Source organism: Bombus terrestris, unplaced genomic scaffold (genome assembly GCF_910591885.1).
Source record: "Bombus terrestris unplaced genomic scaffold, iyBomTerr1.2, whole genome shotgun sequence".
NCBI classification, from domain to species: Eukaryota; Metazoa; Arthropoda; class Insecta; order Hymenoptera; family Apidae; genus Bombus; species Bombus terrestris.
The window spans coordinates 6,349,326-6,367,686 of record NW_025963552.1 but is presented as its reverse complement, the minus strand read 5'-3'; the positions used below and the strand labels follow the sequence as shown (position 1 = coordinate 6,367,686).

Sequence of the window (18,361 nt, the reverse complement as noted above, 5' to 3'; positions counted from 1 at the left end):
CATCATACCTAGCACTAGTTTCCATCCACTTTATTGCCTGTCGTCTTATATTGGAGATATCGATACTTTTGATGTTATCGGGTAACAACAGATCGTAAGGTCTTGCCGTTCTACCTATTAGTAGTTCTAATGGACTCGAGTTGGTCACGCGGTTGGTGGTACAGTTCAAAGCCAACTGTATTTCCCCAATCGCGTCTTGCCACGGCCGCCCGGTCGTCTCTACTACCGTGAACATATTTTCCAATGTACCCATAACACGCTCTACCTGTCCATTGGCTCTACTAGCACCGATCGCTATCAAGTGAACTTTAATTCGTTTGCTTTCGCAGAATTCTCGAAATTCTTTTACCCTTAAAACATCTTCCCCGATCTGCTATTATCCGGCAGGGACTCCCGAATAAAAATATAGCGGATTTAAGCGCTTTAATGGTGTTAAGGGAATCTATCTTACGAGTATGATGCAGGTATACGAATTAGTGAAGACGTCGATCAAAACAATGACGTACTCCTTTGAATCGCTTTTACCACTCAGCTTGCCCGTTATATCCATGTGGACCGTGTGCCAAGGTATGCTGGCCTTGGGTATGGGATGTAGTTCGGCTTGTATCTTACCTGAACTAGCCTTCGAAACTCTACAAGCATGGCAGTTCTCTACGAACTTGCGAACGTACTTCGCCATTCCTTCGAACCAGTAATACTCGTACAGTTTCTCGGGCGTCTTATCCCAACCCAAGTGCATAATTGACTGATGCACATGGTTAATAACGGACCACCTAAACCCTCTTGGAACAATAGGTAAACTGAGAGTCCTGCCTCTTCTTTGAATTTTCCGGTAGAGAGTACCGGACCGTAATTCGTAAGTATTCGCGATGTCTTCCGCGAGCTCATCATTTTGCAACTTTTCGACAATTCCCGAAATTTGGGGGTCACGACGTTGTTCGGCTAGTAGCCAGTCTTCCGAAATTTCGGCCAGATTAACCATTTTCTCTTTGATTTTGTCGAATCTAATAGGGTCAACGCCTGTGGGATTTCGCGAAAAGAAATCTACGTGAGCCATTCGCTTGCCCTCCCGATACACAATGTCGAAGATAAACGTTTGCAAGTAAGCCCACCACCTGTGTACCCTGTCATTCAAATGTACTTTGCTCTTAGACGCCTTTAATGAATTGCAGTCCGTGACGACAAGAAATTCCCGTCCGTGCAGGTAGTGGCGAAAATGTTTTATGGCGTTTACAACAGCTAATGTTTCGAGTTCATAAGAGTGATATCTGGATTCCGTGAGGCTGGTTCTTTTACTATAGTACTCCACTACTCGATTTTTACCTTCCACCTTGTGCATCAAAATAGCCCCAAATCCTTCGGAGCTAGCATCGGTATGTAATTCTATTGGGTAATTGGGGTCAAATAGCATTAACACCGGTGCGTCGGTCAGAACGGAGATTACCTCTTGTCTTATTTTTTCGTGCCTGTCCGCCCATGTTATATTTTTACTGCCGGACGTAAGCGCGTATAAGGGTTTTAACAATTGTGAAAATTTAGGGATGAACTTCCGAAAGTACGAGGCTAGCCCTGTGAACTGCCTGAGCTGTGTGACGGTCGTCGGCGCGGGTAGGGAGCTTAAGGCATATACTTTACCCGGGTTGGGACGGACTTCTCCGTTCTGGATTACGTATCCCAAATAGAGTATCGACGTCTTCAGGAAAGAGCACTTAGAAAAGTTAAACGAAAACCCGGCGTTTACAAGGGTACTTAACACGATGTCCAACCTCTCTAAGGCTTGATCTATTGAGTCGGCGATAATTAGGACGTCATCCAAATAGACAACGACGTAGGAATACGCAAGGTCGCCCAGGGCATTGAAAATGGCCCTCTGAAAAACGGACGGTGCATTTTTCAATCCGAACGGCATCGTTACGTACTCGTACTGCCCGTCGGGTGTAACGAACGCCGTGTATTCCGCCGAATTGGGGTGTATAGGAATTTGGTGGAACCCGCTGGCCATGTCCAGGCTAATGAAGTATTTCGCCGTTTGTAACCTCGCGATTTGGTCCGCGATAAGGGGTAGGGGGTACCGATCCGCGACCGTATTCTTATTTAACGCTCGAAAATCTACGCACAATCTATCCCAACCGTCCTTTTTCTTCACGAGTAGCATGGGGCTCGCGAACGGCGAATTGCTAGGTCTTATAATGTTAGCTCTGAGTAGTTCGCTGATTCGCGCTCGTACGATTCTCCGCTCTTCCTCGCTAAGTCTATAGGGGCTTCTTTGGACGGTGATGTTAGGGTCGATCAACCGTATTTCTAATTGGCCCGTATTTACGCGGATACGTGGGAAACCCGAGATGAACGAGTTTTTGAATCTGTCGAGAATGGAAATCAATCGGTCTTTATCGTCGCCGAGTACCTCGGTGTCTACATCATTGAGATCGATCGCAGGTTCGGCGATATTATTACAGACATTAACCGTTTTCGACTTACAAATATCGAGGCTATTGCGCGTCATGAGTACGTCGAAGCCTTGGCTTAAAATTTCGCACCCAATAATAATATCGTGTTTTAAGTAATTGTCGGCAAGGACGTGAAAAATTACCTCCAGTGTTAGACCGCTGATACATACGGCGGACAGAATTTGGGTCGTACTCTTAACGCAAGTGTTCCCAATTCCTCGCATTACTACTATCTCGGTCGTTCTCTTGCCGGAAAATTTTGAAGCTACCGATTCTTTGATTAATGAGCATTCAGCTCCGGAATCAAAGCAAAACAGGAACGACTCACCCTGGTGACTTAATTTACCGGTCGGGGCCTCCACCACGCAGAAGTTAACCTGTCGCTCCTCTTTCGTAGCAGGGTTTCCTCTACGTAAGGTCGGGCAGTTGGGCGCGATGTGGCCCTCCTCGTTACACCTGTAGCAGGACACCTTCGAAGACGTGGCAGCCCGGTTTTCCCCTGATTTTCGATTGCGTTTCTCCGCCTCCAGTCTTGTCCTCTCGCGGCACTCAGATGCTTTATGTCCGTGTCTACCGCAGTGGTAGCACTTGTGTCGGGAGTCAGAAGGCTTATGCCGTTTAGCTTCGGGACTCGCGGAGGAGTTGCTTACTGAAGACGCCGGCCTCTTCACAGAATCGAAGAGCACTGTCATTTCGCCTGTGAGCTGGTCCTCGGTCTTGATATCGTTCGTGAGTGCTATCCGTAGGACGCGCTGGTCCTGTGAACCTATATGAAGGAGCACGACAGCGTTGACTATCTCGTCCTTGGTACACCTTTCCCACCTCGCCATCAGGAAGGAACGTAAACGGCTGCTGTAATCTCCCAGGGTTTCACCCTCCAGTCGTGCTTGGTTTTTCATCTTCCATAGCACCGTGGCAGCTGTCTCTTTCCCACCAAAGCGTGTAAGGAAACGGTCTTTAAACTTTGGCCAAGAGGAAATTTGAGTAGCAGGTACTTGTGTAAGCCACTGCGCTGCCGGGCTTTCTAGAGCGGCACTCAAGGCACAAAGTAGCGCACCGCCTTGCAAAGGTTTTTCTTCCATGATCACGTCAACAGTCGCACACCATGCGGCTGGGTCGGAACCCAAGCTTCCGGGGTTAAAACGCGGAAGCGGCACGATCGTAGATGTTTCACTCGGTCTTTGCTCTCGCGGCTGAGTTATCTGGCGCACGATAGCCATGAGTTGTTCCATCGTTACGTATGGCCCTGATCCCACTTCTGATGTCGGATTGAAGTCAGGATTATGGAGATGGGCGTTTAATGAATTTTCATTAGAATTAGCCATTGTCGTGATACAACGGAGAGTTTATTAGCACGGGCTTATTAACAAGATTAAGCACTCGTAGCACTAGTGATAATGACCTTAGGTTCGAAACGAATCCGCGGTCACGGGATGGTGAACGTATGTTCTCGCACAGTTCAAGTCTAACTCTTTGTTAACTAGATGTGAGGTATTCACTGGTTGTAAGGTGGCACTGTCATTCGTCGATGAGATCGTACGAAAGAATGACTCTCCGTCTCGACGATGTCGTCGAGGAGAACTATGTTGGGTGGGTCTAAGGATATGAGATCCTCGGATTCGTCAAAGAAAGCTTTCGTTCCAAAGGTGAGGGAAATTAGCGCTGTTGCTCATTGGTCGATCTCCATATCGGCGTTTTGAAAGAGATGCTGGCCGCCCTTAAGGGGAGGTTGTTGACGGGGGCATCGTTCGTGGAAGATAGGCTTCTCCTATCTTTCCGTAGTTGCAACAAAGACTACTTGACGGACTTCGCTTGACTAAATCTTAAGATCCATAGCGGGTCCTCACGTTAGCTAAACATACACCACAAAGGCATGCCGACACCCGGCGATCATCTTACCCGGAGGACAAAATCTGCGTGTGGGGGGGCCGCGGGATAGAAACTATTGAAGTATTTACTGCCACGTATCGCTACGACTATTTCTTTTAAGGAGAGGTATAGAGTTACTCTGTGCCTTTGTTAGATAAAACGTTCATCCCTTTGACCGCGGCTACGTTCGACGACTGATTGTCGCCTCGAGCCTAAGCTCATTATCACAAATCTCGAAAAATTATAATCGAGTTAAATTATAGAGACTAAAATATTGGGGGTTATCCAATGAATTCCAAAGGGAAGGCCACGGTGTTCTTTCATCTCCGACATATACGATAATTGTACCACTATTAGAAGATAACGAATTTAAAATAACAAAAATATATCCGATACCTTTCAAGCAAAACTCTGTATTTATCGCACCTGTAGTAGAAACTGGTCTAATACTAACCAACATAGAACAATACACTTTTGTCGATAGCCACTACTTAAACAAATATAAACGAACGGCAGTCATCCACATTTGTAAGGAAGCTCAACCACGTCACAATAGAATCAGTTCACCTGAATGCAGATTCGAATTAATTAGTAACCAACAGACAGTCAAAACTTACCCAACTGCTGTATTCAAGCTGAAAGAATTGACGTTCGTACCATTACAGACTGAAAATCATTATATCATTATCATATTACGAAAAATGTGCAGATCGACCTATCATGTAAAACACGTAAAATCTTAGAAATCAGACAACCGAGTTTAATTAGCAGCAAAACTGGAGTTCAACTCGAGACGTTGCTTGCGGACATGTATGCCGCGAGCTTCTGCTCATGAGCATAAGGCTAATTGTAATAGTAGTTGGTTAGGGGTAGATGTGTCATAACGTGGGTGGAATTAGTTTAAAGGAAACATGAGAAATGCCAATTTTTAACGAGCTAGATAGTGATGGATAATTCCCATGTGATATGAATTATGGTGTCACGGGTACGTACAGTGATTTTAGTTTGATGTTGACTTGAATAAGATGAGAGGGTTTAACGGATGCGAGAAGTCGCAAGCCAAATTGGAAGGCGTAACGGGGCTATATAACAATTAATGTTTTTGAGTGAGTAAGAGTATAGTGGATTTTTATTAAAATTAGAGTGAGCTAAATTAATATTAAGTTAATTTATTGGCTAAATTAAAGGAAATAAGAATTAGAATTTGACTAGAATAAGAATTGAAATAAAGTGCAATTACAGTTCGGGAACTATAACGAATAAATAACTACGAGTCACATGTTAAGGTGGACATAGGTCATAGACAGAAAGATAGGGTAGATAATAAAGTTGACGTGTAATTAAAATAAATATTTAATTTTATATTAAATATTAATTATGTATACAGTTTGAATATTCTTGTATTAACACCTTTCCATACTTTATCGAGTCAGACACGCGATGAAGATTTTGGCCAAAACATGAATATCGCGAGTCTGATTCGCGACCAGATACTTGGGCCAAACGTAAACGTAACAAGCCGAGCTCGCGGACTGCTTTTTTGCCCGTTATCTGTTTAGTGCGCGTCGATATCTACCGCTTGGGCCCGAGTTTCGTCGAACTAAATGGCACGGGAAGGGGTTAAGTGCCGATATTTAGAGTTTAGATAATCGTAGTTCATTGTTAAAGAAAGACCAATTTGGGCACTGGCCACGAAAAATGCGATTTTGATAGCATTGGGTGGGATTGGTGGTCCGGGCCTAAAATAAAAATAAAATATAATAAATATAATAAGGATAATAAATTGATAGTTGTAGAAAGAAGCTGTAGTTAAAGTATAGTAAGATATAGCAAGATTAATGAGATCATAATAAATTGATCATTATATAGAAATTAGTAAATAAATTTGGTACTTACTCTAATAGATTAGCTTACCAATATTATGGAGAACCAGAAAGCTAGGTGTAGATAATCATCGGCTAATTCGTCCTAATTAGGTAATAAAATGAATTAAATTAACCGCGGTATATGTATATATCGTTACATAATAGAAATACACAGGAAGTTAATTATAACTAAATTAAGATTAAAGTTATTCGAAATAAATTTAGCATAGAACAAAGGAGGTAAACTAATAAATAAAAAACAGAATTAACGAAATTAAAGTAAAATGACTTATCGGTCAAAATTGGTGTATCTAGTATTAAAAGCAGCAATAGAAATATTTATGATTGAACCAACAATGGCTCATAGACATCCAATGTCAAGCAGGAAGATATGTAGTAACTTAAATGGGGTTTTAGAGTAAGGACAAGTAATGATGTTTTGGTTTAACAAGTAATATTCATTACAACGAACTGATTACAACATTGTCGTACGTCTTATTATCATACTCGGCTCTCAACTTCCCGATTCATACTCTCCGGCTCCTCCATTCACACTCTCCGGCTTCTGCACTCACTCTCTCTGACTTTTCAATTGACACTGTACGACTTCTCAACTAACATTATGCACGACTTCTAAACTGATACCCCCTGGGCTAGCATCCCTTTGTCTTTTCTTAGCCCCAACATGCATGTGGTGGCCGCGAACATCCGTGGCCAGTGACACGACGACACATTGATGGATCCGACGACGCCTCGGCTCTCGTCTCTTGTCCACGATACTACAGATATAATAATAAAATATAATAGATATGGTTTTAATAAAAGTTAAATTTATAATAATACTTATTATAAAAATAACTGTTGTCGTGGTTGGGCTATGTAATAATAAGCGTTAATAAGAAATGCATATGTAGGACTAGAAATTGGGAATTAAAATGAAATAGTGATTTTGTTTAGTAGCATTACTCTGTCAATGGGAAAGTGGATGAATCATTGGTATTGATGAGGTTTGCGCCATCGAAACAAAATTTTATTTATAATATAATGATTAAAGTAAATTAGAAAGTGTAATAAAAGTAGGAATGTTATATTATTAGTTTGTAGATAACAGTATGATTAATACAATATCGTTCGCTCTTACATGAAATCAAATATTGTTTCTGGTTTCACGTATTCGTTACTCACTGCTTCTACGACACTATAACACAAGGATCTTCACTCGACAATGATAAATTCAATTCTGACTCTTTCAACTTTCATTAGGCACTTGGCGACAATGTATATCGCCGAAGTACCTAATGAGTCATCGATATCCCAACGGTTCTCCCACCGCATGTTCTAAAAGAAGGGGTGCGTGGCAACGGTCACGGACGCCAACAAACGCGTGGGTAGTGGAGATGTTGAAGGGCAACAAAGAAAAAAGAAACAGATCCCACCGAAAGTCAAATTGTAAGAGCTTCAGTCTTGGAATGTCACGGCTGGAGCTCAGAACCAAATCGTAATTAGTGTAAATCCTCAATAAACCTAAGGCCCCACCATAAACCGAATCTTATTAGCTTGCAGGAACCTTTAATCCTGCAAGTATTTTCGGTTTATAGCTGATACATAAAACAGTCCTTAGATCTATTGTACGTTCTTACAAATTACGGAGAAAGCAGATAGTTACCTAATGGGAAAAACCAAATAGTTGTCTAACGGGAAAACTGGTTTTTCCCATAAACAATGTCGCCCACGAACCACGTTGGTAGGAGGCTTCTTCCTCTCATCTTTATTCCCAATATTGATGATAACAGATCGGCATCGCGGATCATCGCCCTCACTTTCCCAACTAAAAGTGTTAGCAACGAATCCACGTTCATCGTTCAAAAGGCACACTCATACCGAGCTTTCCTCCGCAATCACATCAGAACGAACCACACAGATCCTACATCTCTCAGAGTTCCTACATTTCCGACTGTTCCTACAGCTCCGACTTCTTCTCCATCAGGAGGGTCACTCTACTGGATCTGATAACCAACGAATAGTCTGTATACCCTGCGTGTACACTAGTCGTATAACACAACTGCTGTCTTGATTTGCGATTACGAATAAATCGGCGCAAGGGAAGTATCAACTTAGCTGCTACTGCTCGTGTCACTCGATATCACTGCCCTGTTCGCTATATTTATAACCGTCGGAGTTGACAAAAGGCGTTGGGATTTTAATTTCGAAGAAGTTCTCGAAAGATCCCAACGGACGCTGAACTCTCGACCTTGTTTACGAATTTTCACTTTTCGGGTAGTCGACTCGAGGGCATATGATCACGATAAAAACGACGGATTTTGATTAATCTTCGGTAACCGCCTAAGGTTGTCGGATCTATAATAAACTCGTCTATCTGTAAACACGATTTTTTGTGTAGCGGGTTCACTGGACGGAATCCGTTATGAATTTTACCGACGAGTGCCGCTACATGTATTTTCATCAACGGCGTTACTAATTTGTATGATTGTACAAAGTGTGGGAAATAAATTTTATAACCCTGTGAATCGCAATGTTTGTATTTTCGAGCTATCGCGGGGAGACGCGGTCGTTAGAATACGCGTCAACGGGAGTCGTAAATTCCCGTTACGATTAGGATAATCGACACCACGAATAGTTCGATCCCCGTATTTCGTTTAGGATAATAGGGGTGATTCCGTTAGTATAACACTGGGAGTCACAGAGTTATAATAATGTATATTTCCAACACTTTATAAAATCACACAAATTAGTAACGCCGTTGGTTAAGATGCAGATAATGAAGAGAAGGATTATTCTTAGATGAGAGAATGATAGGAGCTTTAGACCGTGTAGCCACTTTGAGAGTGGTAGGAAACTCTGAGAGATACAGGAACGGTGAGAGTTATAGGAAATGCAGGAACTCTAGGCACCGTGAGAGCCGAAGAAATACTCTGAAGTTCGTTCTGATGTGATTACGGAAGAAAGCTCGGTATGGGTGTGCCCTTTGAACGAAGAACGCAGATTCGTTGCTTACATTTTTAGTTAGGAAATGTGAGGACAAGGATCCGCGCTACCCATTGATTAAGACGTTAACGCTTGAAGACGGGAGATGTAAACATCCCATCGGCATGACTCATGGGAAAATCCAGACATTTCTATTCTATAAATGCCTGGTTTTCCCTATCATATAATTACCAGTTTTTCCCGTTATAAATACCAGCTTTCTCCGTAATCTTTAAACACTCTCAATAAACCTAATGACTTGTTTAAGTACCACAGATAAACCCAAAATTCTTGCAGGATTCAAGGTTCCTGCAAGCTAATGGGACTCGGTTTATGGTGGGCCTTAGGTTTATTGAGGGTTTCTCTAACGACGCTTGGGCCGTTACGGTCAGACAATAGAAGACGTCGCGCGGACCTCTTCACGCGACGTAACAATGTTATACTCCAACAACTACCCCTATTATCTTAACGGAAATCAGGGGATCGATATATTCGTGGTGTCGTTTCTTACAATCGTAACAGGAATTTACGACTCCCATTGACACGTTTTCTCGCAACCGCGTCTCCCCGCGATATTTCGAAAATACAGAATGGTAATGGTTAAAATTGGAAAAACAGTAGGATTTGCGAATTGTAAATAAAAATTAGTTAATTATATGATTAATCTTACCTTGACAAGATGAAAGAGGATAAATTTCGTTATCACTGACAGGGCCAGATTTGCAGCCCTAACATTAAATAAATTTGATGTTTGAAGAAATCTGTAGAAGAATGCAGTAACATTAAGCTAAACAGTAACAGTATCGATTTGATTATAGTTAAAACAGTTAATCTAATAATACAGTAGTTTGATTTGAAAAGTTTTATTACGAATATAATAATGTAGTATCGGAAAAAGGATAGGATTAGGATAATTTAGGTTTGTAAAATTCTCCTAATACTATTTATTAAGATAAATAAAAATAACAAAGATTAATTGGACAGAGAACGATAAATGTTCAACTTGAACTAAAACACAAAAGTCTTATTCCGCTCAAATCACTCTCTATAACTCTCGTCTTCGGCATCCGCACTCGCACGCTCTCGCTTCTCAACTCATACTGTTCGCCTTTTGCATTCGTTCTCGCCGGCGTATCAACTAACACCGTCTTTAGCATCTCTTTTGTCTTTTCCCGCCCTATCGCGCACGTGTCCCGAAAACGCCCGTGGCCAGGGTCACGCAGGCCTTCTCCACGAAACTGTTCACTTGAAAGGACCGACGACACATTGATGTACCCGACGATGCCGCGACTCTCGTGACATTGTTTACGATTCGGCCGATATCTTAGGCCTTTTGTCCACGATACTACAATAATATATATAAATATTGGCTCACCTCGCCACGGTGGTAATACCAGTTAGATATTTATTAATAAGACTGCAGGGACTGTCCTTAAGGCAAATTAAATTAAATTAGATTAAAATCGACTAATCCAATAAATAATATTAGATGATTTTGACTAATGACTGCACAAGGGCCTATGGTACGTACCGGCTTGAGTGGAGGTAACAAGTCGAATGACTAATGCTGACGTTTTGGCTGTTGACGGGTATGTAAATTTGTAATGGGAGTAGGATTCTACCATCTTATGACACCTCTTGTAATACGCTTGATTGGCACGAGTAGTGGCGACATTTGTCGGGACTGGTATTCGGCGTCATGTTGTGAACAAGAGCTGCTCTTCGAAACTCGATTTTGAGATCGCTGCGCTTGCGACGGACGAGAGTGTCGTTTACGATATCAGGCAATTGGCGTCATATTGGGATGATGGCTCCCTCCATTATCACATAGTGGCCTGCTGAGATATATTCGGCTACTGGTAGCATCTTCCGTTAAACTTTTTTAATTTGATGTTGCCAAGATAGGATGAAACCTTTTAAATAATGTATAATATGCCGGTGCTGGTATGAACTGTAACTTACAAAACTGAGAGTTTTTATTTATGTCCATGCTAGTTGTTTAGCGTTACCTTGGTCACTAAACCGACTAATATTATGTAATTTACGGTAGCCTTGGACAACACTAAGGTAAATGATTTTGGTTTTAAAACCAGAATGGTGGGTGATGATGGTGGCGTATTGAACGGGACAAATTGCTGATGCATACGATGGTTCAAAAATGTGCAACAGTATTAGCCTCGCTTGGTTTCGACACGGTCGAACGATGTTTAAAGGGCGTCGGAATCTCGGTGGTGCGTTGAGGTTTTGGATTTCGTACGAGGAAGGTAGCACTCACTTGGCACGGCACGTCTTCTTATCGCGAAAGCCAACGATATCGACGTGAAGAGATGCGCACGGGTATGTCAGGCGGTAGCCATCTTAATGTGGGGGCTTCGTGACTCAGGGTATAGTTATAGAATCATCATTAGCCTGGTGCCGATATACGAATTGGTGGTGTTACCTGTATGTATTACAAGTTAGGATATGTAGTCTTAGATGAGCATACGGAACGTGTCGTGCCATCTGGGGACTATTGCTAGTCACGACAGTTAGGTATTCCAGCACCGGGTGACACCTATGGAGCTGAGCTCGTACTACGGTGTATCGAGAGCCATATGATAAGCTGCATTGTTAAGAGTATTGCTTTTTTCACAGTTTGTAATTCGCCTATCGCCCGTTTTAGTTTAGAATTCGGAGGGTGGATCCATTTCAATCACAAGAATTAATAGCGTGGAATAAGCTGGAATAGGAGAAATTTACTAAGCGAAAGTTCTCGACAAAGTGACGGTTTGCCAAGTTTGATTCTCGAGACGGCATGTTATTGTACGGGTCGGTATGTCTCCAGGTGCAGTGCTCAAGGTCCACTCGCAACCTCGAGTAGAGGTCGTCACATTACGAACCACTTGTTTGTTGACAGAAATAGAGGCTGCTCTAAGTAAGTTCCACCGTTGTTGAGCTGTTACTTTGGAGATGTTTTTTGGGGATTTCCGAAATTTTGTCGCGTTTCAAATCTATTTTAAATAATGCCTTACAGTGGTAGCTATCTACTTGCCAAGTAGTGTTTCAGGAAAAAACCTGAAAGCAGGGAAAATTACTTTGAACACTGAGTCAGTTGGCCTGATATAGTCGGCTGCCCGAATGTTCCATTATGATATTTAATTTATAAGGAGGGCAAGCGCTGTTTTCTCTTAAAGTTTTTGGTTGATTGGAAACATTGTCAAGGAACAAGACATAGTTTAATAATGGATATACAGATGTAGCTAGATTGGCTATACGTGGCGGTAGGATATGTTTGGAAATCTTGGGTGCTACGAACGATGCTCTGTTCTTACCACCAGGTTACTGGACTTGCCTAGGGGATTGTCGCTCTCTTATTTAGTGAAGTGGGAGGACCCGGTTCACTGTTGAGCTAAGTTGCTGTGGTATAAGCGTAAAGATTTCCCCTATAAGTATAGAATTTGAATACTGGTCGACCTTCGACGTTGTCGGACCTGGACAGGCACCTTGGTCTGCATCATAAAAGTGCGAATATTGAGTGGATGTATACGCTGTGTGGGAGAGGCTTCCCGAAGCTACATGGGGCGAGGTGTCACTTGCCAAAGTACAAGGGCACAAATTTAAATAGCGAAGGTTCATTTAAGTGTGAAATTTGCTTTCACATAGTCATGAGCTTTGGAACTCAGAGAGGACTCTCCACACACGAACGGCATGCGCACCTTGCCGTAAGGAATGTGAAAAGAAGAGGAACGGACCCGCCAAACATGAAAAATTGGACGGTAGAAGAGGTATCACTCCGGAAGGAGCTCGAAGAAACATACAAGCATTTTAAATATCCTAATATAGAAGTTAGTAAAGTCCTCACTAGCAAAACAATTGAGCAAATAAAGAATAAGAGGAAGAACATGAAAATTAGTAGTGAGGACTCGAGCACTCAGGGGGGGGGGTTTCTCGCAGGCAACAGAGGAAGGGTGCGATCCTGTTAACTCAGGCAATGCGCCAAGGTACAGAATAAGCCAATCAAATGAAGATTCTATTAATGAATGGTGACGTGACCTGAGAAAAGAAATTGAGCAGGCTTTTGAGGTTCCCCCTCCCACTAAGGAGTTATATAATAAGATAAAATATTTATGAGAGACATATGGCACCAATAATGAGGATTTAATCAGAGAAATAGATAAGTTTATTAGCACATTTCTGTTTAGAGCGCTAATTAAAAGCAACACTGACGATGAGGGAGATGGGCCCCATCGGAAAGATAAGAAAGGACACAAAGGAAATAGCAAAAGCAAAAATAAAAGTAATAAAAGCAATAAGAGAAATTGGCGACGAAGATATATGTATGCACGTTGTCAAGACATGTTTAAGGAGTGCCCGAGGAAGCTACCTGACGTTGTTATAAACAACGATATGGCCTGTTTAGCACCAGCCAGACAGCCCCCTGAGGCCAAAGAGGTGGAAAAATTGTACAAAGATCTATGGGGGAAGAGTGGACCGCAGAACCCCCTATACCTACTACAAGCAACCTACTCAGGAGGTTTAATTCATGAATACTTTCCACCGATAGTCGCTGAGGAAATAAGTGAGAGGATAAAGAAGATCAAAAATAAGACAGCAGCAGGCCCGGATGGCTTACAAAAGAAACACTTATTAATACCGGATCTGCCGAAAGTGTTGGCACTGCTATCTAACATCTTGTTGCCTCTCACTTTCCGGAGAGTTGGAGAAAAAATAGGACCATTTTGATACCAAAACCTAGCAAAGATGCCAACAAGGCCGAGAACTGGCGGCCTTTAACGATTGATCCTATTATTGGCAGAATTTTCACTGCAATAAATCGATAGGAAAATCAGGAGGGGCATCGAGCAGAATAAAAGGCAAAAGCGCTTCACAGCCGAAAGTGGCTGTAAAATTGATATTGATTTACTGAACGCAGCCCTGGAACGAAGTAAAAGGGATAACGGAGGTGTCTATACGATAGTAGACATCTCTAAGGCCTTTGATACGGTGCCCCACTCGGCAACTACACCTTGTCTGGCTAGGAAAGGAATCTCGACCTCAATAATTGACTTAGCCAATAACATGTACCGAAATTGTAAAACCAAGATGAAAGCAAAGGATGGAATAGGGGTCGAGATAGGAATCCTCAGAGGAGTAAAGCAGGGTGACCCTTTGTTACCTCTGCTATTTATCCTATGCATGGAGCCGCTGCTTGAGGCGGTGGAAGAAAAGACCGAGGGATTGGGTATCAGTGTGAATAATAAGACTCCCGTATTGGCTTTTGTCGATGACATTGTCCTATTGGGGAAGGATAAGATCGAAACACAAAAACAAATATCCATACTCCAGGACTACCTGAAGAGCCTTGGTTTGAGGATCTCCGAGGAGAAATGCTTGACGTTCCAGGTGTTCTCTAAAAGGGACACTTGGTACGTCGGAGACCTAGAGATAAAAGTAGAGCAAGCGAATACCTAACGTGGGCCCTGAGGAGGTCTTCAGGTACCTAGGCGCAAAAATAGAACCATGGAAAGTCCTGAATTGTGGAATCATCGTACCGGAAATCCTCGGGATTGGATTAAAAGGATCAAGAAGTTACCTTTGAAGCCAGGCCAGAAGATAGAACTTCTCCAAAAATATATTTTCCCTCGCTATATTAACAACCTGCTAATGAGCCCACCAAGCGAGGGAGTGTTGAAGTTATTGGACAATGAAATCAGGCAGGAGATCAAGGGGATCCTTCATTTAACACCCTCTACCGCAATCGGCTTCTTTTATGTACCCAAAGCTAATGGAGGTTCAGGGATGCCGAGATTCGAACATCTAATAAAGCTAGGCACCCTAAAGAGTGCATTAAAAATTAAGAACTCCTTGGATCCAGCAGCAGCTAGCCTTATTGACAGCAATATGGAATTAAGGCTTAAGAAGATCGTCAACTCCTTGAGGATTAATTGGCCGGCCACTTCCGACGATATTGAAAAAGCGAAAAAGAGATTAAATTGAGAACATATTAAACAATGGGTAGATTTAAAAAGTCAGGGTCAAGGAGTGACCGACTTTGTTAAAGAGAAGTTTGGCAACGTGTGGTTGAAAGAATACCACTTGTTAAAGCAGTCTCGCATCATTGACGCCATAAGGATAAGAACAAATACATATGGCACTAAAGTAGCCCTCGCCAGGGACGATAAAAATGTCGATATAATGTGCAGAAGATGTCATGCCCAGTCCGAAACCTTAGGGCACATATTGGGTTTATGCCAACACACGAAAGGCCTAAGAATTAAAAGGTATGACGAGGTAAAGACTCTCCTCGCCAAAAAGTTGCAAGCTCAAAAGGAGGTGTTTGTTGAGCCTTCTATCAAAATTGGGGATAATCTTTGTAAGCCCGACTTCGCAGTGAAAAATGAGCATCGGATTCTCGTAGTCGACGTAACAGTCCGCTACGAGAACAGAGATTATCTCCAGAAAGCAGCCAAAGAGAAGGTCGACAAATACCTCCCTTGTCTTAGAATACTGAAGAGTAAATATAGCTTCAATGAGGGAGCGGTTTCACCGGTGGTGCTGGGTAGTAGAGACGCTATAACGCCGGAAACTGTAAAAAACTTCAAATAACATGCTGTTACAAGGAATGAAATCAAAACTATATTTATGAACGTGTTGCGTAGCTCGATAGAAGTGTGCAACTTACTTTTAGATGATTAATAATTATTTATTTATTGGTTAATTTATTGTTATTATTATTTATTCATTTATCTATTGTTAAAATTGTACATATTTGAAATTGTACATAAATTATTTTCTTGCAATTATTCATCAAGTTATTTTATTATTTATTCATTCATTGTTATAATTATGACTGGTAATTATTCCTTTATTTACAAGATAAGTTTAATATCTATTTTTAATTATTTATTTGTTACATGTTTGCCTTACTATTGACTATGTTAATTTTAAGGTAAAACTTAATTTTAAATCCTTACGAGCAGGTACCTCGGAAGTATGGGGCTTCCTTTTGGAAGTTTCACAGGAGAAGGTTACGGCATAGGGCGTTTCGGAGCCTCCAGGCCCCGTCAGTGTTTCGAGTGGTGTTCCGGACTCGATCCGACGGTCATCCTGCGAATTAGTCCCGGGGATCCCTCTCGGTTGATAAATGCGACCGGGGACCAAAGTTTTGAAGAAAGTGAGAGCGAAACTGGAGGAGATAGAGAAATGCGTAGAAGAGCAATAAAAAAAGGGAGCGTAGGGTACCCCCTTTCCTCCCTCGCAGAAGGATAAGAAACTTCTTGGATTTAAAAATGGCATTCGAGAGGTGGTGGAGGGAAAGGAACCTGGCTGCTTAAAAGTAAGCGGCAATGACGGAAGGACACCACCGAGGATTGTCTTGTGACTGGATTGAATATAGGTGGGAGACCGGTTTGTAAAGCCAGTGATAAGGAGGCCAGCGCATCCGAAGGAAAGGTTCCCGCATCGGATAGTAGCTGTTACAGCACTCCGATGGTAAATAGAAATAGGCGTACGAAGGAACTATTGATCAAATTGGCGCTGAGGAAGCAAAAGTGTGCAACGAATGCGGAACAAAACAAAGAAGATAAGGAAGACTGTGTGATAGACAGGATCAGTGAATGGAAAAGGATGACCGACATCATTAGAGAGACCTTTCTGGACATGAATAATATTCTGGGGAGACTGCATTTAATGTCCAAAAAGGACCCGGTGATCGAGAATTTGTCCCACTCGATCCATACCAGAGCGGACAGCCTCTGGAAGGGACCGAACGAACATGGATCAACATGGAGGGTCGCAAAGTCAGGAGACAGGATGAAAGGCCCGCAGAAGTCAACGTGTCCACGCAAAGTTCGCCGCCGATGGAGGAGAGTTGGAAAAGAAGCGGCCAGTGAGGAAACAAGGTCGATGCCTGCCGATGAAAGCAATAGAAGGGAAACTACGTCACCGCCCGAGGATAGGAATTCGGACCGAAAGAAAAGGGCGAAGAGGTGGGAGATCTCCTACGCGGATATTTGTAAGGACGGAGGAACGGGCGACGAGGGCCCTAGATCAGAGAAATTGGCGACTCTGGAGGGGAGTGGACAGTTCAGGCGGGTAGGAGAGAAGGGAGGCTAACGAAAGTCAGAGGAATAAGGTGCTAGGAACGCGAAATAGACCGAAGGTGAAAGTCCGGGAGAGAGAGAAATGGCTCCAGGTGTACAGGAAGCTTATTTAATTTAGCTAATTTATTGGGAGCTTGGGCAAGCGTTGCAGAAAATTAGGAGGATACCTTGTAGAGTATTATAGAATAAACATGCGATGTATCGCTCAAGAAAGTTTTTCCGTCTAGGGGGAGCAGGAGCCATGTAGGCGAGGAAGATGGAATATATGAAACGAACGGAGATGGGAGTAAGGAGAAGGCTGATGTCCTCTCGGATATTAAGTTGAGGGATAATGTGACTATCACTATCGTGCCGAACCCGAAGGGAAAGCGGGAGGGAGAGGTGTTTAGTCCGTTTAAACCGAGCAGGAAGTTACAAAGAAGTCCGATCGTAAGTGGGAAAAAAGAAGCGGAGGCTGGCGTTGAATTGGAAGGTGGTGAGGTCATTTTCGGCGTCGGTGATAACCGATCAGAACACGCCAATTGCAACGAGAAATGCTAAAGGGGGAAGTATTTAGCGAGAAGAGCGTTCGAACGGAGTACGTTCATAAGATATGGCAAGCCATTGCCTGCGAGTATCGTGACAGAGGATAGCGCGAGGGAGGATAACGACGCTCAGAACAGTGAGGACGAGGGAGAGGAGATATAATGCTTACGATTGGTGAGATGAGGGGTTCACACAAAAGCCTTATTGGGGACGGTGCAAATGATAAAAGGACTGATAAAGAAGTTGAATCGGATTTGAAGGGTGCCGGTCGTGATAGTATGTACATAGAAAATGGGGTACTAAAAGTATTAAGATTTTTAAATTTCGCGAAGCAATTATTTATCACCCTTTAAATATAGTGAATCCCCAGAGAGACGAAATTCCAAATGAAAATGAGGTACTGCTCAAGAAACGTTCACATTTTCTGCACTCGTACCACGGGCCCGTGAGCAAAACGAGACGGCGGTGTAAAGAATGTTATAAACGCATGTCTCGAATGAAAGGTAGAGAGTATGGCGCGAATCAAGCCTAAAAATTAACAACATATTGTGATCGTTGTAAGGGCCAGCCGGCAGTCTGTCTAGCATGT

At 42.6% G+C, this 18,361-nt stretch overlaps 1 protein-coding gene and 1 long non-coding RNA gene across 3 annotated transcripts in view; both read right to left on the bottom strand.

Moving 5' to 3' along the window:
* Positions 1-3,052: 3,052 nt before the first annotated feature.
* LOC125386983 lies at positions 3,053-3,763 on the bottom strand (the record flags this gene model as incomplete). Its single annotated transcript, XM_048414164.1, has 1 exon — positions 3,053-3,763. A coding segment is annotated over exon 1 (627 nt), but the record flags the coding sequence as incomplete, so codon positions are not given.
* A 1,893-nt stretch (positions 3,764-5,656) lies between these two features.
* The window catches only part of LOC110120126, a 28,828-nt gene continuing 16,123 nt past the window's right edge, over positions 5,657-18,361 (bottom strand). Inside the window, exons 1-3 of one of the 2 annotated variants that reach the window (XR_007227619.1) lie at positions 7,323-8,563; positions 6,801-6,960; positions 5,657-6,284 (exon numbers count right to left, since the gene is read on the bottom strand). This is a non-coding gene — a long non-coding RNA (uncharacterized LOC110120126). Of the gene's footprint in view, positions 6,285-6,800; positions 6,961-7,322; positions 8,564-18,361 lie in introns of those variants that run through there. The other variant, XR_007227620.1, reaches the window with a different exon arrangement.